The 24,053-nt window shown below is 36.7% G+C and overlaps 1 protein-coding gene across 5 annotated transcripts in view; it reads left to right on the forward strand.

Moving 5' to 3' along the window:
* TJP2 (tight junction protein 2) overlaps positions 1-24,053 on the forward strand; it is a 69,944-nt gene that overhangs the window by 11,401 nt on the left and 34,490 nt on the right. For 2 of the 5 annotated variants that reach the window (XM_026703778.2, XM_087926712.1), the window contains one exon: positions 9,765-9,876. The exons of 1 other annotated variant lie outside the window; for it this stretch is intronic. Coding sequence is in view for 2 of the 4 variants with exons in the window: in XM_087926711.1 (XP_087782837.1) it covers positions 15,612-15,674 (63 nt within the window). In the remaining 2 variants the exon portion in view is untranslated. Of the gene's footprint in view, positions 1-9,764; positions 9,877-15,464; positions 15,675-15,715; positions 16,215-24,053 lie in introns of those variants that run through there. 2 more of the 5 variants (XM_087926711.1, XM_026703777.2) reach the window with 2 other exon arrangements.

Raw genomic sequence — 24,053 nt, forward strand, 5'->3', positions numbered from 1 at the left:
ACCAGGCATTATGTATAGATATACAGCTCACACTCCCTCCCTTGGGGTAGACTACATAATGCTTCCTCCTACAGGTTTATTCCCATAAGGGTTAGGTTGAGGTAAGGATCAAGGGATAACTAAATATGGCTTCATGGCCACATGGGAAGCAAATGGAGTCCCTTGCTGCATTAGTAGATGGCGTCACTGGGGTGTTTGATGGTGGCTGGTCTCAACTGCCTGCTGCCACAAGTGTAAGGTTTTCTGCAAACAAACAAAAGATGTTATTGATTGATACCATTAGGTAATGCTCCCTGTGACTGGTCCAGAGACATCCAATGAGTTTCTTCCTTGAGTGTGTTCTTGAATCTGGAGCTCTGGTCTTAAATGGACATTTTTCAATTGCTGCATGAGAGTATGTACAGGGCATGTCCAAAATAAGAATACATTTTGGCATTTCTTTTGAGTGTAATGCAAGCAAAGAAAGCCCCATTGTTTCCCAGTCTTCAAGTTGTTGCATGCGGTATAAAAGGGTCTCACAACGAAGACAGAACAAACGCACATGTTCTCTCTTTGGCTGTTAAGGAGTCACTGGGCTGGTAATGGATTGATGATATGCTTCAGGCAATTGAGAAAAGTGTGTCATCCACCATAAATAAGGATCTTGTAGCTTAAAGAGGATGTTGATCTTTTAAAAAAACCCACTGCCATGATCTGACAATCAAGCTGGTCAAGCTAGTATTGACCATACTATTGATTGACAACAGAACATGAAAATACTGTAAGTGGCTTGTGCTACCTTGCATTGTAGGTTTAATCAAATGTATGTACGGTATTTGGTTCATTTACAAAATCCTTCAGAAGACTGATGAATCAGGGAATGAAATATACAAACAATATTTTGCTACTATAAAAAACATCATTAAAATGCAAATAGCTTGTTGATTCCAGAGAAACCGCACGTGTGTACAGTATGCAAACAGCTCGTTTCAGCTTTGATGTATATGGATGAATTTCAAGAATGTTCCCTTAGGTGGCAGCCTTTCATTATGATGTAATTGGAATTCCTCTAAAATGGGAAGCTACACATTGTGTATACATATGTAAGAGTGGCCCTTTGATCATACTAATGAAGTATTATTAAATGCAATAATACTGTAGAAGATAAATGAGGCAAAATCTAGCCCCGAGATTTATAGAACCCTTCTATAAACCCTGGTTTATAGAAAGGGAGGGTAATCTTCAGTCCTCCTCAAGTGTGGCATTTAAATTCCTGGGTAATTAGTCACTCATTGATTAATTACGTGCCATCAAATCAGTGCCGACCTTAGTAACTACACAGATATATTTCCAAGAGAAAATCTGTCGTAATTTGATCCTTCGGGTCTTCTGATAGTGTCACTAATTAAGTCTATCCACTTTGCTGCTGGTCGGAGTTAGGACAATGCTGAAAAAATGGACTTGTGGCTGGTCCCCAAAGTTATGTCCATTGCAGTCCACCCCCAGCGATCAAAATTCTATATTGCAGCCTGCTTGCAGTTACCACGCAGGAGCATTTCAACTCCCCCAATCTGCCTATCTTCCCCTATCTGTCCTTGGGGATGCCCTGCATTCCATCACATACCTCTGCACACACACACACCCCACATTGTCATTGCCCCCTGTTCCCTACACATGACCTTCATCATCTTCTTCCTCCTGTTGCTGGATCAGGATCCAGTTGCTAAGTGAGATGCATGCCGTGAGGGTGATAGGCAGTGGTGTATTAATCTTTAAGCAGACTAAGCATGTGCTTCGGGCCCCAGGCCCCAAAGGGGGCACTACAAAGTTGAGAACATGGCTTTGTTTGTACAGTATGAACAAAGAACGGGGGCACCAAGATTTTGGGCACCAATGAACCTTAATCCACCACTGGTGATAGGTGCCAGACCCTTGTCTCCTGAAGACAGCTTGCCAAGCCCAGTTGGAAGGAGGCAGAGAAGCATAACCCTAACCCACTCCATGACCATCCCACTAATGGCAGGGCAGTTCCGGTCCCAATTGTGGTCATAGGTTTGAGGTCTACCTATAGCTTTAATTCCCAAAGCTCCTTAACTTTTATTATTGGGTTTATGGGACTTGGAATCCAGCACAGTTTGGCCATTCCTGCCAATGATTTTGCCACCTACAAAATCACACCGTGACACATATTAAATGCCTGTTTATCCTGGTTTTTTATGGCTTATATGTTAGCTATGATTACAGCTTCAATGTAATTATTCAGATGTTGTTGAGGGCAAAATGTAGATTCATTTCTAAAGTAGCTGTTGAGAAGATATGTGGAAAAGTCTATGGAAAAGAAATCTTACATAGACCATCTATTCTAGCCCATAGAGAATATAGTAATGCTTAAAACAGGGGTCTTCTAAACTTGGCACCCAGCTATGCTGGCTGAGGAATTCTGGGAGTTGAAGTCCACAAGTCTTAAAGTTGCCAAGTTTGTAGGCCTCTGGCTTAAAACTTTGAGAATTCATTCTTTCAATGTTGCTACATAAATATAACCTAAAATATTGTCTCCTCTCCATGCAAGTCCTAAAACTAGACAAAGAGAACCCAGGTAATCAAGGGATGTACTTCATTTCTTTACTGAGAAAAGGATACAACGCTAAATAGTTGTGTGTGGCAAAAGTGTATGAACCTTTATTTTCAGTAACTGGTGTGCTCTCTTGCATAGCAGTAACAACAGATGAATGTTTTCAATAATGATCAGTCCTGCACATGGGACTGGATGAATTTTAAGCTTGCCCTCTTTATAGAACAGCTTCAACTTGGAAATGTTGATAAACATCCTTGCACTTCATGTCCTTCTAACATCATTTCTGTAGAATTAAGCCCAGGACGTTTTGTTGGCCATTCTTATTCATTAATTTTCTTGGTTTTTAAGCATTCTTTGGCCTTATGACTTATGTCTTTTGGGATATTGTCTGGTTGCATGACCCACTTTCTCATGAACTTCCGGTCATAGATAGATACTATGACACTTTCCTATGGAATTTGCTGGTACATTTCAGGATTAATAGTTTCATCAATGATGGCAAGATGTCTTGCTCCAGAGGCAGCAAAGCAGGTTCAAACCATAAGAGCCAGTTTGGAATAGTGGTTAAGATGCTGGCTTAGAAACCAGGAGAATGCAAATTCTAAACATCCCTTCATAATAAAAGCTGTTTGGGTGACTTTGGCCAATCATTTTTTCTCAGCCCAACTCATGTTGCTGGGGGAAAATAGGAGTATTAGGTATGTTCATCATCTTAAGTTTAAATTTAAAAGGTGGGATAAAAATATAAGAACCATAATAGCTACCACTGTGCTCCATAGATGGGATAAAGTTTTAAGGCTGGAAGGCAATGTTTTCTTTTTCCAAACATAATACTTTTACATTTAAGCCAGAAAGTTCAATTTTAGTCTCATCCATACATAGCACATCCTTCCAATAGCCTTCTTGGCTATCCACATGAATTTTTGCAAAATGTAGATGGGCAGCAAAGGGTTTTTTGGACCCTGCCATTCACACCATTGTTGTTCAGTGTTGTCCTAATGTTTTTAACAAATTTGTTTAGATTTGGGACCTGTGTGGATAGCAAATCATATTTTAGATCATGTTTATGCAGAAATATTAAAAATGTAAAAAGGTTCACAAACTTTTAAACAACACTGTACATTATCAAAGCTTGGAATTCTGGGAGTTGAAGTCCACAAGTCTTAAAGTTGCCAAGTTTGGGGACCCCTGGTCTAGTGGAAACCAGGAGACTCCCACTTTAACCATGAAAGATGGCCTGCTCACAGGGTTGTTGTGAGGAAAACAGGAGAAGGACAGTATATTGGATATGTTCTCCACCTTGAGTTATTTGTAAAAATAATAAAGGCGGGATACATACATACATACATGCATGCATATCAATGAATAAAAAGTCAATACGACTTGATATGTTTTACTGAGGCTTTCTAATGTTTCCTCCAAGTATTTTAGGCATAATGTAGTTTTCCATAGTAGCATCAATTTTAAATGTTTAATTTTAAAAGTTATACATTTAACTCAAAAGCAATAGTATTACTTTAGACTGATACAATTCATTTGATTCCTCTCCTGTCTTAGAGACATTGGAATAATAATTTCAGAGTAGCTAAATGTTTACCATAAGAATTATTGTTCAAGAGACTTCAAATGCCTACGCCCATTTTGTGTATATGTTTCAACCGCACACCCAGGATTTAAACATACCACATGAAAAATAGTGCAGGAGTAATTAAACATGATAATTCTATCATCAACTGGGAGGAGATGTGAATGATAAAAATTGTTATTGAAACTTTGCTGCATTTTTAAAATTTCTACAACACTATTCAGTGTACAGGTTTCTTTGCAGGTAATTCTTGTTTACATAAAAATAGCCCTAAGGGAGATGTGAAGCTATATTATATGCTAAATGAGAATTAAAATTCTGTGCCGAAGCATCTCAATTCCAATTAAAAATCTGCATTTGGAGTCCTACATCATAAACAGAAGTAATTATATATATTAATAAAGCTTTAGGAAAATATATCAATTAAAGATGTAAACATGATGTTGAATTATATTCCTTAATTATGGAATTAAATATTAAAACTGGGATTTGGCAAAGGGAATTTAAGTGCTAAGATGAACAATGCAATTCTAAGAATGTTCATTCAGTTTCTTATTCTACATTATGTCTTAGAAATAAGCCATCAACACTGGAAAATTCATGGTCTTTTCGTAATTTGTTTTTATCCCCTCTTTGAGCAGCTGGCTGTTGTATGCTAGTTTAGTTTACTTTATTGTCATTGCACCTCGTACAAAACAATTAAATGCCATCTTCAGTGTACATTATAACTAAAAACACAAACACACATCCTTCATATTTTATACAATTGAAATTAAAACCCGATATTGCATTAATATTGCACTATACTATACTATATGCTAGTAGAAATAAGAGAACATGTCCTGTCATAAATACCTTGATGTATAAAGTATAAATCCTATTGATATAGAAAATGTATGTCTATAAACTTAAAAACGTTTAAAGCTGCAACACAGCTCTATACCTTGGAGAAAAGTTGTTGCACAGGACATAACTATTTGTGATAATCAGAATGAAATCCCATTAAATTCAGCTGTGCTTATTCAGAAGTAGGGTGGAACAGCAGCTTCCCCACCAACACACCCTTCACATGTATTACACTAAAACTTACCCAAATATAGGCTTTTAAATATGTGGGATGAGAGTTATGGAAACTGTGAACAAATATCTCTGAAGGGCATCATATCAGAAATACAATCACATTCTGAGTGTGTCTGGGATCGTGAGTCTACTTATGTAGAAGTAAACCCCACTTAATTTGAATGTTTTTCTATCAACCAGACTTATCAAGAGTGGTATTGTGAATGAGTGTTAATTTTAATTCAGTGTCAGCATTGTCTGGGATTCCAATAGCTGCAAGGATACAACTCAAATGCAAGTTGCCTTCATTCAAGAATCAGAAAAAATAGCTTTGGAAGACACAAATAGGCTAGCCGCTTGATAAATTGGGGGGAAAATATGGTGATGAATTAAAGGTGCCTTGTTTAGTGATCATTCAAAGTTACAACACTGTAAAAAACAACAACTCAATCCTCACATTGATAACTATTGCAGCATCCTGTGATCACATGGTCATCGCTCTTGTGCTTCACAACTAGCTTTCAATAAACAGGCTTAATGAAGAATATGGAAGCAAAATCGTAAGTCGTCGTCATGTAATGACTCTCTTATTGACCGAATGGGAAATGACATTGTGAGTCCATCACAGTCATGTGATTCTCCACTTAGCAACCATGGTGCTTAGCAACGGAGTTGCTGGTCACAGTGATCACTCAGCACAGTCTACTACACTGTGTTATTTACATCTCAAAATGATTTGTTAGTTATGCTTTTCTCTTTGAAATGAGGTCATCTGTGCTGTGAAGGTGGTTGTGACATGTTAAGGTCAGGCTTTTGCACCCAGCATTTGGCTTCAGGGTACAATTCTCTGTTCTAAAATAGAGTACATGGATAAATCAGTATCAAATGCAGTGTAACAGGAAGGATCTCCACCCTGTACAATAAAATGTACACCCATAAAGCCGTAAATAATTTTAGAACGAAATGGAGCCCCCCCACATATTTTTTTTTGAAATATCCCTGTCTGATTAATTCTTTCCTTAAAATGGAAGGTCCTTGCATTGGGAAGAGCAACAGATTGGAAAAATGTTATCTACCAAGAAGTGGTTGTAATTTAGCAACTTCAGAAAGATTGTTGTTGAAGATAAAGAAAAGCTGAATATTTTTGATTTCACCTGTTCTCATATATAGGTTTTGATTTGTTTTGGCTTACTAATCACACTTTATTTAAAACATGCTTTGCAGTTTGTATTCTGCAGACTGTTTTAAAAATGTGCCTATAATAGCTTCATATGGTTTTGAGACACAGAGCTTGGAAAGTTTACGTGGCCTGTTTCTATTTGACTCATATATTTATATTCCTCCCTTTTCCCATTCTGGACCTCAGAGCAGCTTACTGGTCCCATAGAAGTTTCTTTCTTCACTGCCTTTTGGTCCTGGGGGAACCAACCTTGGCAACTTTAAGACCAATGAACTTCAACTCCCAGAATTGCTGGTTGGGAAAATCTGGGAGTTGAAGTCCACTGGTTTTAAAGTTGCTAAGGTTGGATACCCCTGCTTTAATTGATATATGGCAAATTATTGGGGTTTATCTGTGGTGTTGATATAGCCAAACAACAAAGCCAAAATTTGCATTTCTTGAAATCAAGGCCATGGCATTGAGAGGTTACAGACTTGGACAGTCTATGTATAGATGTACTGTACATAAAAGGTGTATAGGATGTAATTCCTCTGGCATTTTTAGCTTGGAGTGGAAACTAAATGCAGTCTAGTAAACAAAACAGAGATACAAACGGTGACATATCACGATGCTTCTGATTTGTGAAATAACGATTGAAAGAAGTAATTTATTATAGGGATGTATGTATATATACTGGGTTTTCATAATGTTGGAAGTTAAAACCCACCCCTCTCCTAGAAAAATGAAATATTTTAGGATATACTTTTTTAGAATATTTCCCCTTAAAGAGAAGTATAAACTCTAGAGAGGCAGAAACTAATCCCCACCCATACCTTTGTTAATGGGCCATTAAGGTCTGTGGCAGTCTATCCTACATAACAAAGATCTACCTCTTTCAGGCAGAGTTATTTAATTGTTCTTCATTACACCACCCACCAAGTTTCAACCAAACTTTGCACACAGATTACCTACAAAGCTAGTTATGACCTCTGACAGCAACCATTCAGGATACTCTTCTTGTGCCCCAGGAAGTTGAAAGCCAGAGGGTATAAAACCCAGGGACTCTCAGCATCTCTTCCCTTTTCTTCGCCCAAGAGCTCCAAGGCATGTGATCCTATCCACCATCAGACCATCTATCCAAACCGCCTCCATGTTTCCAGTGTCTTTCTCCCCGCTTTGAACTGAACCCAGAAGGATATTTCTTCCAACAATAATGACATGAAGGTAGAAAGTTCCTGGTTAACGAGAGCAGTCCAGCTCTGTTTAGGGTGTGGTGGGAAAAGATCAGAGTCATCCAGCTGGTTGTTCATCACAAAGCTATGAATAAGCAAGGGTGCTGGAAGGTGCATTATCCTCTGAATGGCACTCTATGAAATGAGTCCAGGGAGAAAAAACAGCCACAGAGAAAGAGAGAGAGAAAGACTAGGCTTGGAATTAATTAAAAGTTAGACTTAATTGACACAGCTTTACAGGAAATGCCATAGATAGGAAGCTGAGGAGAAGGGGTTAGTAGGCTTGGAACTGACTGAAATCATTATACATGGCCGGCTTGAATAAAGAAATTATGCTTAGAGTGCTGGGAAAAGTTCCTGGTTGAACAAATAGCTGGGGATTATATAGCTGGGCACATTTGGTTGGAGAATTCTGGGAGCTGAAGTCCACAAATCTTAAAGTTGCCAAATTTTGGGGCCCCTGGTTTAACCCCTTGCAAAGTATTTTTCAGTTGAATTAACGACTAGAATTAGGGAGGTGCCTGTTCCTCTTCTCCAAGGGTGAGCAACTTCTTCAAGTACTAGACACAACTATGTAATGACATTGATCTGTAAAAAAAAATCCGAAATGTCACAAGATTTCAGCAATCTCACTTGCACAATTTCATGTAATAATGGCAGTTGTGTAGGATTTTGGCTTTTCTCTGTTATCTTGTAAGATCCCATATGAAAAAAATAGTGAAATGTGGTAGGTTTGTGACATTTTGCACATGGAAAGAATTATATAATGTTTAATTTATTGACTTTTGAAGATACTATCTAGAGGTGTCCTGAGTGCTATGTTGCTGTGTTCCATTTTCATCACAGGGTGGTTATGTATGTGATAATACAGACAAAATCTTCTATTGAAGGGTTGTATAAGCTAGGTTCAAGACTGAAAATGATAAAACAGAAAGCATGGAAACCTTATAGCTATCCATCAATAACTAACACCTGAATAGCAGAATGACCAGGAATCCGATGTATCTATTCAGATTTCTCAACTTATAACCATAATTGAGCCCAAAATTTCTGTTGCTTAGATGGTTGTTAAATGAGTTTTGATGCATTTTACAATCTTTCTTGCCACAGTTGTTAGGTGAATCACTGCAGTTGTTAAGTTAGTATCGTTGTTAAGTGAATCTGGCTTCCCCATTAACTGCTTGTCAGAAGGTTGCAAAAGATGATCACATGGCCCTGGGACACTGCAACCGTCATAAATACATGCTAGTTGCCATAAATACTTCTTAAAATATAAAATAGTTTGGATTCATAACTAGATTTGAGCTTGTATTTTCTTCCTAGTATTGTATTTCCTTCCTTCCTTCCTTCCTTCCTTCCTTCCTTCCTTCCTTCCTTCCTTCCTTCCTTCCTTCCTTCCTTTCCCTTCCTTCCTTCCTTCCTTCCTTCCTTCCTTCCAATATTTCTGAATTTATTTGAATTCTAAAGCTAATACATTTGATTGTACATGTAGATTCAAGCCTTGTTCTTTTAGTATACAGAATACATAGCAATGATCAGAAACATTCTGACTTTCTATAATTTTATCATGCTGTGCTTCTTGACAAAGTGGATCCAATATTAGCTATTTCTTCTCCAGGTCATTTCAAACATTGAATTCAGACATTGGCTGAATTCATACATTACACTGAACTACAATTTTTCAGTCTTGGTTTTTTGATTAATTTAGTATTCTTATTGGAGTGTTTTAAATCCTGGGTGTGATGGACAAACAATAAAAGCTTGATTCATAGTATTTGTGAAACTACAATGGATGGAATCCCACATTATGCTGTTCTAAAAATAACCCTGAATTGTAGCCTAGCACAATAGGTGAGCCTAGTTATGGGAATTTATAGATATGAAATCAGTGTATCAGTAGACCTAGTTCTAACAGGCAGATTTATAGTGATGCATTACTTTTTTAAATTGTAGTACAAATGTGTGTCATTAACATGTACAGTACTAAACAACCAAAGAGGTCAGTGAAAAAGAGAAATGTTTTCTATATTAATTTGCTTGGCACAACTGTATCTTGCAAAACATAATTTTAAAATAACTAGAAATCTTCAGTTGTTAATATTTCAAGCTTGACCTTGATTGCATGACCAAATTGCATTGACAATTTACATTGTTCTTCTATTATTATTAATTTAGGGACCAGACATCAATATACCCATCTCCCTGTGAATGGGACTGTAGCTGTAATTTGAACCCAAGGCACTTTACAGGAAGTGCATTAAGAAGACTGAAGCCAGACCTTCCCCAGGTATGTGTTAATACATGTAGAGGTTAATACATTCAATAGTTTCATTCAACACCCTGAATCAGTAAAGAGAGTTGTAGTTCTACAGTTATTATTCCAGGGTCCTTTTGCTTATAAAAATGCTCTAGGACAGGGCTGCCCAACCCCCGGTCCGTGGCATGCCGGGCTGCGCTGAGAAGCGAAGACCCCACCTGCAAGATCAGGCAGCATGTGAAACCATATTGCTCTACTGTACTGAAAATTTTTTCTCAATGGAACTGGTCTCTGGTGCCCAAAAGGTTGAGGGCCACTGCTGTATGGAACATACATTAATATATCATGTAGTCTTGACAAACCATATCATAAAATAGTACTTTAGGCATTTGTACATAATGAAACAAATCCTTTAAAGGGTTTAAGAAAAAAGTATTTTTATCTTGTTTCTTGAAGGCAAGAAAGTGCAGGTTTAGAGCTGTCTTCTTTGGCAACAAAATCTAAAGGTCTTTCTTTTTGCAGAGAAAAAGAGTATAGGGAGAGGGCAATAGATAACTACAATGAATATAGGAAAATCTAAGGTGATAGTATAAAAATCCATTAATACTATTCTGTGCAGGCAGTCCTTGACTTACAATATTTGAAACCCTAATTTCCTTGCCTAAGCAAGATACTTGTTAAATGAGTTTGACACATTTTACAATCTTTCTTTCCACAGTTATTAAGTGAATCACCATGGTTAAGTTAGTAACATGGTTAAGTAACTGTGGCTTCTCAAAGTTATTTAAGATCGTGTGGACATTGCAACTGTCATAAACGTCAAACATCCAAATTTTAATTACCTGGCCATGGGGACACTATAAGGTTCATATGTGTGAAAAAGGCTCACAAAACGCTTTTTCAGTGCTGTTGCAACTTCAGGTGGACACTAAATGAATGGTTAAAAGTTGAGGACTACCTGTATATACTTATCTGTATAGAATCTCACTGAATTCATTAGGATTTGTTGGTCATATGGCCCATATGAAGAAAAATGCATGGTAGCAGTGAGGAACCTGTGTTACTGATTTATAAATCATAGCAGCTAAGTCAGCATGGCCTGGTGGCAAATTCTGGGGCGCTCATATTACATTCTGCCAAGAGTTACTTTTCCCATATTGCATCTTTCACTATCATCCTGTTTGTAGTTACTCACATTACCATGTTACTTTCATTTGCCTCTGTTATCTTTAACAAATAGATTGAGGCAGAACGGAGACTTTTAACACTGGTCATCCTGTACGCTTGACTGCATTAAGTATTTCCAGTGGGAAAGACAGATTGGTAGTGACAGATACGTTGGTTTTATTGAATTCTTTGTAGTAGATGAATTTGCCAGCCACTGAAAAGATGATTTCTTCCTCTTGATCAAACTCTCTTGAAAGTAAATATTTTGATCATCATGTGCTATTTCTTTTCCTTTGTAAACTTCTTTGAGAATAGGCCTAATATTTTTGGAAATTTATGCCAAAGAACTGAATTTGTCTTAAGTATTGCTAACAACAAGAAGCTGTGAAGAAAAATGTAGAAAAGTATGTACTTGAAGCAAAAAATGTCATCTTGAAGTAGATTTGCACCCATTGATTGTATTTTGAATCAAGCTGATGCATATCCAAGACCTGTAACATAAACTGTTATTTGTAAATTGAGTGCCAGCATTTGAAACAAGTGCTGCTTTTCTCTTGTTAGGTTTAATGGTGGTCTGCATCTCCATTGATTCTACATATGGTTAATGCTAGCTAGGCCAAGAGATTTACAAATCTCAATGTCATATTCTATTTAATATGGAGATCATGGAGTTAGTAGCTGGGACCAAATCATGGCCTGGTATCCCGAGAAATGAGTAAATACATGTTTTTACTACAGTTTTATTAATATCCAGGGTATTCCATCCCCGCTAAGTATGTTTTCCCCCCCAAAACAAGTTCAGAAACTTCTAACCTTGTACATTAGAAAGCGGAAAAGATAACATTTATAATGCAGTGTCACAATGAGATGTGCTTCTGATTATCTGGACGTGTTGAGACGCTTTTCTGGACAGGTATTGGGAAACAAAAAAAACCTTACCAAACCTTACACCACACAGTGGATTTAAAAGGAGAATTCTTGGGTAGTCTTCCTCATCACTTGTGCATACTTGTAAAATTCTGTCAATTGAAAAAATACTCTGTTTGAGATCAGTGGCATATAAAACTTAAACTGAAGACATTAAGTAAACTTTGTTCTGGATCACATTAAAAGGGCATTTACACTGCTTGATCCTCCAAAAAAATGCAGAATTCACTGATTGGTTTTTAGAATGAATTGCAAAGTTCACTGGCAGTTTGTAATTCATTGATGCTGCTGTCTTCCTAAGTAGGTTGTAACAATAGTTTGCTTGTAAGCTGCTTTGGGTACAAAATGTTTTTAAATACAGTGCAACATAAAATTGACAACATGGGGGAGATGTTTCTCTTATATCAAATTGAGCACTAAAAATGCTCTGCACTAAAAATGGATATTTTCAATACAGAATGAGTAGTTTCATCTCTTTATTGTAGAATGAGTTTTTTGAAATTTTTAAAAATGAACTTGTTTTGTTCTGTCTCACCTGAGCCATTTTTATATGCAAATCTTCAGAAACAAATTATTCTTTTAAAAGTTTCAATTATTTGAATAATCGGCAACAGTCAATTTTTCTTCAAAACAAAATGTATTGTAGATCTTGAATTATGATTTTTAAAAAATCATTGGCATCTTTAAAAATTCAGTTCATATCACTCTTATTAAATTATATGTTAAGTTTTATTAAACATTACAATTGCAAGTGTAAAAACAAATGAAAATTTTTAAAAAGGGGACTAAAAATATGCAATCATATTAATTCCCAGGCAAAAGGCTGTAAATTCATCTCTGTTGAAAGAGTTAATAAGATTTACTCATTGTCTGGGTTCTTTGGAAAGAGAACTTGTGAAATAATTTTAGAACAGCAACCCCCAACTTTCCTCATCCCTTGTTGGCTTCTTTGCCGTTCCTGGTTTAAACCAAGGTTCACATACCATACTAAACCATATGAAGCATAATTTTGAGGCTGTTTATGAGCTCAGAAAGAACTATACGGTAGTAGGAAAAACTATCCATTGAGAAAAGGGGAAGGGGGGAAAAAAAAGCAGATGACATTTCACTTTCTTTGAGTGGAGTAAATTTTGAATTTAGAGTATGTGGTTGACCTCAAAGGCCTTCTCTTTAGTTGCAACATTTTGTTTTAAACTGAACAGCTTTTTCCAACCTGGAATTCCCATGGCCTTCAATCTTACTGGCTGGCAGCTTTGAGAGCTATAGTCTCACTGCATCAAGATAATGCATGAAAAAGGTTGCTCAAATGGATATAAATTGAGTAACGTCCATTTTACACATTTAGTTTTTTCTATACGCAGTAATGGTTGAAGCAAGCATTTTGTCTCTGCACCTGAAACAAAACTGAGCATATATTATCATCATCATCATAATTGTTATTATTTTGATAAGCAAAGGAAAATGTATCACTTTCATCCTGTCTACCAACTACTCATTTTTATCAATTAGAATAACCTAGAAATGTAATTGTAACTGTGACACAAACCAGGAACAACTTAAAAAGTTATGCAATATTTATTTACTTCATACAGTATTTTATTGTTTAAAAACATGCAATGCTTTTCAAACACTGTTACTTCTGCTAGAACATACTTTTTTTCCCTTACTGAGTAGTTGAATAAGATCAGAGTTTTGTCTGGTTTCTGTCTCTGAAAGTAAACAAGGTACTGACTTTGCAAACTGATTATTACTGGAAACATCTGAAATACCATTACACTAGGCAGCCCATCATACTTTTCCTTGGGGATTATTTTGCACTTCCTTCTATGAATTGTTGTTGTTGAGGTTTGCTGTATGGCCACACCAGTCTAGGAGCACCCACTGCTCCTCAAAGAGAGCTGTAATCCCTACATGAGCTTCAATTACTGTTTCCTGCATTTAGGGCACTAAATAAAACATTTTGTTTCTTGCGCTGCTTTTATTATTGGAAGTGCATGTTGTCGCTGCTACTTTCTCCCTCTTTTAGGACTTGAAATGTAGACAGCTTTAATTCTTGTTCGTAGCTCAGATTTCAGAAAACCTACATGGAACTTGACTGAAGATTCAGGGCAGAAAAAAATAATGAGACAGTATAATATGCACAATAAATACAACATCTCAGTACAGGTAGTTCTCAACTTATGACCACAATGGAATCCAAAATTCCTGTTGTTAGATAAGTCAGGTATTTGTTAAGAGAGTTTTGTCCCATTTTACAACTTTTCTTGTCACCATTGTTAAGTGAATCACTGCAGTTGATTAGTTGCCTGGTTGTTAAACGAATCTGGCTTCCCCACTGACTTTGCTTGTCAGAAAGTCGCAAAAGGTGATCACATGATCCTGGGACCCAACAAAAGGTCATACATATGAGCCAGTTGCCAAGCATCTGAATTTTGATCACATGACCATAGGGATGCTGCTGAGGTCGTAACTATGAAAAAACAGCCATCACATTTTTCACCGCCATTGTAAGTTTGAATGGTCATCAAACAAGCTATTGTTAGTGGAGGACTACCTGTATATAATGTGGCATGTGACAATATAAAAACAAAACAGAACCACAATACAATTGAGGCAAAAGAACATCAGGTTCTTTTTTTATCCTAGATTGGTGAATGGAGTGGTAGTTCCCAACTTTTAAAGAGGGAAGGGGCTGCTTTCTGAAATGAACTAGTCAGATTTGTTCAGAAAATTCCAGTTTATGGCTTCTGTCATTTTATCTTTACATGCCAGTGATCTTTACACCACCAGTTTGGACTAATGACATTCTTATCTGATGGAAAGCAAAAGAGTGTAGTCACTGAAAAAATGAAGATGTTACTCCCAACTTCACCAAGAATTTCTCTTTCAGAATTTTTCATTTTTTCCTTGACAGACTTGTCATGTTTTCCATTTTTCACTTGCTAAAACCTCTTCCAATCCAGGACCTATGGGTCACTTTCTGTTTCCCAGACCCAGTTTATCTGGAATTTGTGAAATAATTACTGAATAGAAGTTCCAGGTTTGTCTCTGTGTGCCTTCAAGGCAGTTTTTGATTCCTGAGGGACTGTCTGGACAAGTCCCTGCAGTTTTCTTGGCAGGACCCCAATTTAGACATTATCAAAGCTGAAACTTTCAGGCAACTCCATAGGGAAGCCTTGACCCTCAAACAATGAGTAGAATAGTCCTTTCCTTCCCAATGGCTTGAAACACAAGATTGCAGGCCCAAGGCTGGAGGTGAAGGAACGCAGCCTTAGTTTTTCCTCACTCCCAGCATCAGTGCACAGCATTAAAGGCCTACTCAAGCGCATAGGAATTTGTTGTTCTGGCCCTCTTTGTTCTTCTTCTCTGAAACGGGCTCTTCCAACGCTTCTTCTAGCCGAGCTCTTGTTTTACGCAGCAGCTTAAATTTCTTCACAACCTGCCCCCCACCCACCCCCGTGTATGTATACACGTACTTGCGCGCTTTTTTTTTCTATTTGTAATTCTTCCTTCCTCCACCCCCCCCCCCACATGGAAAGCGTTGGTCCGAGCTGAGGCACTGAGTGGCTGCTGCGATTCCTCCCTCGCATCAGGGGAGGCGTCAAGCGAACAATTAATGCCCTTGCCGGCGCCCGCCCCTCAACTTCCAAGAGGGAAGACGAAATGTTGCAATGGGAGCAGCGCAGGATTCCATTGGGAGCAAACCAATTGGTCCAGGAGGAGGGAGGGAGCAGGTCTGTATTAGCACCCAGCGCCGTTTCCTTTCCCCCGTTTTATCCTTAGCCGCTGTTCTCGGTGTCGTGGGAGCCTGTTTCACTCGCCTAATCTAGATAGCGAACGTCGGCGCCACAGGTGCGCGCGAGGATTTTTGGGAGAGGGAACCTTCCTCCCCCCCACCCTCGGCTCGGAATGGTAGCGGCGTTATTAAAGAGTGTTGCTTTGGTGTGGTAGTTGCGCTCAGTGAAGGGAACGGCTGGATATTCCGGCCGGGCGGCTTCTTGGGGTTGTTGGGAAGGATGGGATAAGGACTCCGGAAACCAAAAGAAGAAGTTTTTGAGTCCCCAAGCAGTGCGAAACTTCTTTTTCGGGGTTTAAGGAAGCCCAAGCATTGCTCAGGAGGCGCCCGCCGCTTTCTGAGTGGGAAAATCGGGGGAAGTTGGGACGGCTGAAGTTTCTCCCGTAGCGGTTTCCTTCAAGGAACACTCTTGGAGATGCCGGTGAGAAGGAGCGATCGCTATCTGCCTGCCCGGTCGATGTTTTCACCGTGGTTTAAGGTAAGTTTTTAAAGCATCCTCGCCTTCCCGGTTTCCTTCCGATCTCCCACCTCCTCACCAGCTTCAAGAGTTGAATTTATGGAGCCCGTCTTGAAAACGTTTAAAATGAATCCGGGGCTTCCTTTGCTTAAAAAAAAGAAAAGAAAAGGAAAATAACGTATTTTTTGTTTTAAACGCTGGACGATGTTAGGTGGCTAATGTAGGGATTTTGATTGTACCTGTAACTTTCCGGATACATTGCTGGGTATATTATCTGCGATAGGTCTATAATGCAAGAGAGAGCAGTGTTTTATGTTGTAGAATGGAACCTACACACATCATTGATACCTCGCTGGTAGTCCAAACATCCTTTTCTTTGCCCATGATTTAGTTAATTGTTCTCAAAGTAGATCAGGGTGCTGTTTATCATCTGACACAATTGAGTGCCCTCAAGACTACAACTCTCATCAGGCCCCAGACATGAGGATTCAGAGGAAGTGTAATTAATTCAAGCTTTAGAAGGGCCCAGGGTGATAAAAGGCTGGCGAAGTTAGTACGATTTACTTGGGTTAGGGATTTTTTTGAGGGGATGCATTAAGGGGAGGCTCAGCCAATCTCATTGAACACGTGCATTGACAATAAAGGTTTGAATTGAATTGAATTGTTCAGATTTAGTTCCTTTCTGACTTCTGCACAAACACACAGGAGAGTGGTTTTGCGTGTTATATTAAGACTGTGCTTTAAACTGTGATGAACTAGGCAAACAATTGTCAAACTTCACTAATAGGACAAAGTCCAAAGCCTTTTTGGACAAAGCCAAAAAGCAACTGCACAAGTCAGTGCAATATATGCATCTATTAATGCAAACAGTAGAGAGGAAAAAAGGGAAGGAGGGAGATTTATGTCAAACAAGACACTAAGCCAAGTGAATTATTTTATGCCTTGCCCCTTGTATGAACCCAATTGTAGCCTATGGTTTAGCAAGTTGTGCTAGCCTATCCAGTTTTGGTTGTTGTTGTTTTTAAACTGTGATTAAACCTACTATGACTTAATGTACTCTGCAGAGATGATCACAGTGAATGCAGTGGTTCAGTAGAGATTTGAAACTACACTATATGTTCATTTTCTGTATAAAAAAAAATACAGCAGTGAAGGTGGAAATATGAGTATTCAGATAAAATCTGAGGCGTGATTTATTTCTTAGTTCTAGAAGATCAAATTTTTTATAAGTTCTGTAACATTTCCAGCATGAGGAGTGAATCACAGATTTGTCCAGGTAGCCTATGTAGTGAAATAATATCTTAGTGTGGTATACAAATTAATAGCACATTGGGAATTAAGGACAAACATTTCTCAATCCTCTTAATTTATCCTAAGAATATTTTTATGACTTCACAAGGTTGCAGAGATGATTCTTTCAAAGAAAATCAAAGGTATTACTTTGGCTAATTTTAGCCAGTTGTAGAAAGGCTGATGCTTTTTGAAAGAAGCAAAAGTAACATCGGGTGTGGAAATAACATAAATTTTATCATTTTAAATTAAGGATAGGCTAACTAGGAACTATTTTTTAAATAAAACGTACATGTTCTTTTTTAAGCAACAAATTTTTTTTGCGGCATTTGATATTTGCCTAAGAAAGAATTTGTACAATTCTTATATTTTTACAATTTCTCATTATACAATAATACATAAAAACAGAGTTACTGCAATCCACCTGCTTAAAGGCACAACAATATACAAATATGAGTTATATCAGTGCAAGACACAGGAAATTCAAATACTTTGTGTTGCTTCAGCACAGAATAATTTGCCAGATTTTAAAACATGGAGTCTTTATGTAACATGGATGTGAAAAGTTCAGGTACCATATTTCTTATTACAGGATACTGATGAAAACTGACCAGCAAAGTCTGTGAAACATTGCTTTCCCCAGAGTGTTAAAACAACTTACAAGAACCACACACAGATATTGTCTTACTTGTCATCCAAATGTTGTTGCATTGAAAGTAATACCAACAAGTTCAGAAGGGCTGTGGCCTGGGGCTTGCAGTGTGGAAGAAAGTTTCTAAGGACCTGGTGTCTGGAGGCAGACACAGGCTTCCTTTACTGAAGTAGGACAAGGTCTGAGAGAATGGGGACTGTACATGGGACTTATTTTCCTAGCTTATTATCACAATAAGGCTGGTGGAAGAGATAAGTACATCAGGAAAAGAGAAACAACCAACCAAATAACTCAGCAGTTGAACGAGGCCTTGGAGCAGTTCAATAGCTGTGCTTGTTTCCTGACTAATGCAAAATTTTGTTACATTTGCTAAAACCTTTTTTTTTTAATGTATCCAGCAAGTTATGACAGTGTCAGTAAACATCTGCCTTCTCGGCTGAGAGTTCACATGCTCTTTGACTGAACTAACAATTGCAGGGCAAAGAGATTACATTGGACCATACAATAGACAAAGAAGTCAGTGTTTGAGGGGTGGTGGTGGAAATCTCTGAATTAAGCGAATCTTGGGGATGCTATCATTTTTCTCTTTTCAGTTCAATGGCTAAATCTAGTTCTTGTTCTCATTCTAATTCTGATAGTGTCGGATAACACAAATATAATGTGAGCTGAGGCTGTTTTTCTCTGCCTTTCCCTACCACCCTTTGCCCCCTGTTAATATGTGAATTCAGGTAGGCATTAATCCTCCCTTTTCTGCAAGCAAAATATACCGTATTATATTTTGGAGATGATTGCTGTAGTAATATAAATCATAGGTAAATACCAACTGTGAGTGTAAGCATTGTGTATAAGGCATACTAGGAATAACATCTGTGGGTTGGAAGGAATGACATCTCTTAAATTGGCAAACTTGACTCCTATTTTTCAAAGAGTTCATTTCAATTTCTATGAAAGATGTAAGTTACTGGGGTGATTATTTTATTAGTATGTTGGAATCAAAGAATATGCAGGAATGGAGGTAAAGGAATGCATAAGAATTAATATGGATGACAGGAAGCGTATAAAAATGTAATGCTGTACATTATTGTAAGTGAAATTTGTTGCAGTTTGATCAGAGAAATATGGGCAGTCCTTGACTTGCAACCACAATTGAGACCAGAATTTCCATTGCTCAAGTAAGATGGTGGTTAAATGAGTCACGTCTGATTTTGTTGCCTTTTTTTGTGAATTGCTTTAGTTCTTTAGTATAAGTCGTACCAATAACTGAACTAAAAATCTCTTAACATTTGCTGTATAAATGCATTTTTAATCTTTGCTTCCTTAATCTTGAAAGAAACAGAGTACGTGTTAATTGTATGTGTAACTTGCTCTAGCAATGGTATACTATAATCTGTTGATGAACTATTTTTGAAGACTGTATCTCAGTCAGTTTTGCCATATCAGGTTAGAGAAAGCTATTTCATATCTCTACGGTGAACGTCTTTAAAAGCATTTTATTTATATATTCCAATTCCTATATGGTATTGTATCAAGGGAAATGTATGTGATTTTTAATATATTTATTTACTATACAGAAATAGTAAAGTGTAGTTGAGGTACCAGATCTTTCTATTTTTGGTTTTATATTTTTGTTGTTGTATATATTGTTCATTTTGCTGGTTTGTAAGCTGCCCAGATCAAAACTGGAAAAATACGGATAGAAACAGGGAAAAAAGGCAAAGACAAAAATCACAAACTGTACATACACACAGAGATACATAAACACACAAATCTTGTAGATATCGTAGGAGAAAGGGTTAAGGGTTATGTTAGTTTGGGATTCAAAAAAAATCAGGATGAGCATCTTTCTTGACTAACAGATTTTATTAAAAAGTATCGTTAGCTCATAAGTTCTAATGTTCTTAATAAAATTTGTTGCTTGAAAAAGATGCTACTAGGTTCATTATGATATTGTACTTAGCTTAAATGTAAACATACACTAAATAAAAATACTTCTACATTTTCAAATAATGTTCAGGAGAACGTAATATTTTTTAAAAAATTGTTGAAAGTAGGCAATTTTCTATCACTAGATCTTTGTCTTTATTTTAACTAATGAGTTAAAAAAAGTTTGAAAACTCCTATTTAATAGCAGTTTTAAAAAGCTCATTTTTTAAGCCTGGCATTAAACTTAACCACATGAACTATTATTGGTCAGTCTTCCCACTATATCTTTTATTCATTTTGCAGGATAATTTTTATTAAATATTACATTGTACATAGATAAAATGAATGCAAACGACAAAAGATACAAAATATAAAAATATTTTTTAAGAAAAAAATCAAAAGTGCAGGAAAAAGAAAAGAAAACCCACTGGTCCATGAATAATATAGTTAATATTAACAACATGATCAACTATTAAAATGCAACCAATCATCATCCCATATCCAATCCCATTTTCTGTAAATAAGTATTAAAGCCTCATTTTAATTAACAAAGCCTACTAAGGATTATCAGAAATAGCAATGTAACTATTACAAACTATATCTGGTATAGTTTATTCTTTTTATATCTCTTTTTTTTAAAAACAAATCCCTCCATCTCATCTCTTTAAATAAACAAACAAAACAAAACCTTTAAAATATTGCCTGGTTCTAATCGGCATAAACCCCAATACCAGAAATTGCAGTCAAAGGTATTTTAACCTTGGTTAAATTAACCAACTTTATATTCTTTCCACTGTCTCACAACAGTCTTTAGTTCCCTCTGGTAATGTCCAAGTTTGTGTTTTCTTTTCATACTCTCTTTGTCTCATTTCACAAAAATGATGACAATTTTAACAAGCCCCTTCGGAAAATCCAGGATAAAGAGGTCATTTGCGTTACTTTTCATATTCTCACAGTTTCTTGTCATATTGACAACTTTATCAGGTCCCTTTTGCGAATACAATATAAAAATGTGATCCGTATAACTCTTCTGGTTTAGTATTTGTAGGTCTTTTTAAATTGTTAAATCATCCAATTTCATTTGTATATCCAACAATTCATGTTTTTGTATACTGTATCCACTATTTAAGTGCATCTCCCTCTTATACACAATCCTTTTAACATTCACATTCAAATCAATTTCAGCTTTATTTGGTGGCTCTTTTTCCTGTTTCCTAATTTATATAAAATAGTACTAACTGTAAAATTATTTTCTAAGCCCAATAGTTATACATCTTTCTTAATGGATCCATTGATGCATTTATTTCCATTTGATGCCCTCTAGTGACCAACCTTCAAAGTCATCAGGTTTTTTTCCCCAATGTAAATGTAAAAAGTTTCCCACAGGAAGGATTCTTATAATTTAACCAAGTACACTTGGACCTTTAATCTGCTTGAATTTTTCTAAAAACCAACACTCTAATCACTCTTGCTGTATATTTTTTTTTATTTTAAACTCAAAATTTCTTTCATGTGATAAAAATTTCTCCAGTGAATATTTTCTCAATCTTTAAAAAGTAGCAAAATAGGTAAAATCTAAAGTGATTAAAAAGAGTGTTTCAGCCAAAACTTAATTCTGTAAAAAAAATCATTGGCAGCTATGTGTTCAGTGGAATCCTGCAACTCTTAGCTATTTGCAAGACAACTGCAAAAGGCTACAAAATATGAATATGAATGGATAAACTCAAGATCTCTGCTTTCTCTGGAGAAATTTTGATATTCTGGATCCAGCATCCAGCCGCATTTTTAAGCCATAATGTCTCCTGTTCACCGTGACATCAGTTTGCCATTTCCTTACTTACTTTCCTTATTTCCATTTTGTCAATAAATAACTGATTCATAAACAAGTTTGAACATATACACTCAATCTAAGATTGTAAAGTTGGAGTGGCATTATCTTTCCATCATAAAAAGGGTGTTTTTTTGTCTACATTCAGTAAATACATAGTTACTCATATAAAGATAATTTTTGGTATGTAATTTAGAATCACATTTCTTTAAACCATTCTTCCTAAAACCATTTTAATAGAACTCATGGATATTGCATCAAAACAAGACAACACTGGGACAAGCCCATATGATAAATATAAGTGAACTCTTTATCATTTTATACTCTCAGTATAATGAGAGAGCAGGGACGCAGTGGCTCAGTGGATAAGACACTGAGCCTGTCGATCAGAAAGGCCGGCAGTTGGGTGGTTCGAATCCCTAGTGCCACATAACGGAGTGAGCTCCCATTACTGGTCCCAGATTCTGTCAGCCTAGCAGTTCGAAAGCATATAAAAATGCAAGTAGAAAAATAGGGACCACCTTTGGTGGGAATGCCTTTGGCATTTAGTCATGCAGGCCACATGACCACGGAATCGTCATCAGACAGTGCTGGGTCTTCAGCTTAGAAACGGAGATGAGCACTGCCCCTAGAGCTGGAAAGAACTAGCACATTTGTGTGAAGGGGAACCTTTACCTTTTCCTTTACCTAGAATGAGAGAGCACAGCTAACTCATGTTAAACAGTCTCTAAAGAATCCAGTGCAATGCCACAAATGCTTAGAAAAGAAGGCAATGTAAAAATAATAAATAAAATATGAAAAACATTTCAATGAATTAATTTCATCTTCAGAGAAACATATCTAAACATATCTAATCTTTTAAGACTTTCACCATTAAATTGCATGTATAGGATAGCTCAGTGTTTGATTCCAACATTTTTACGACTGGTTTCTTCTCTTGTGATCCTTCAAGACAAGCTTGACTCTTTGTGATTACATGGAGTTTTCCTGGCAATGTTTTGGGAAGTGGTTTTCCACTTTTTTCAATTTCTTAATCTAGAGATCAGATACAGTGCGTGGTCCATTTAACTACATTCCATGTAAAAGGGAAGATTATAACTAGGTCTCTCTTTTCAGCACCTTGAAGAATTACATCAAATTGGTTCAACTGATACTTATCTTAATATTCTGGAAATATAACCAAGCAACACTGTCTCTGGATTAAGTATAAAATCCAAAGATGTTTTAATTGAATATCTTGCAGTTTCAGGGTTTTGGATAATCCGGATTTTTCTGACAGTAATTTGATCTAAAATACCAATATCCTTAAAGTACTAATTTTTTTTTTTTTAAATAGCAGGACAAACCAACTAACCGGTTTTTCAAACTGGGTTTATCACAGCGTTTTTAATGTGCATAAGAATAAATATATTTCTATCCCAGCATCTTCCAAATGTGCCCGGCATTGTACCATATGAATTACTAAAGCAAATGATGTCACTCCAATGAAGAGTGTTTGTCAGGTGGTGACAGAAATATAAGCCCCTTTTTTTGTGGCAAAGTTAATACTTTACTTTTCATTGACTGAGTTCATATTCTTCACATCCTAGAATACTTCTCTTAATCCAACATTGTCTAATTAAAGGTAGAACATCCAAGAATAATTTCTTTTATATGTGCTGTATCATTACTACTATGCAATTAAAATGTTTACATTTTCAATTAAAGAGAAGCACCAAGCAACAATCCTTTTTGCTCAATCTGTATTTATTGGTACTGATCCTGAGAGTGGATCATCTGTCACATCTTGAGACAGATGTGTCATTTCTGCATAAACCTTCCCAGTTCAAATAAACTTGAAAGTTTATTTAGCTGCATTCAGGTGTTCCTGGAAATGTCTGCCCTAGTTAGAATGATCTTAGATAAATCTAATGACAATCTTAGAAAGATTTTAGAGCTTAGATAAAATGAAACTCACTATTTCATAATCACAAAAGTGGACAAATATAACTATTATGGTCACTTTTTATAATTGTTGCAGTTATCCTCTATTGACAACTTTAAATCTTAAGAATTTATAACTGCCAGAAACAAAAGCTACAACCGTCCTTTTACTTCTCTCATGTAATATTTATAGTAAATGTTCTTTCCCGGCTCCCAGGCAGAGCTGTGATTGGATATTGTAAGA

This window comes from Pseudonaja textilis, chromosome 2 (genome assembly GCF_049901715.1).
Source record: "Pseudonaja textilis isolate UNSWEBS1 chromosome 2, rPseTex1.2, whole genome shotgun sequence".
Classification (NCBI taxonomy): domain Eukaryota; kingdom Metazoa; phylum Chordata; class Lepidosauria; order Squamata; family Elapidae; genus Pseudonaja; species Pseudonaja textilis.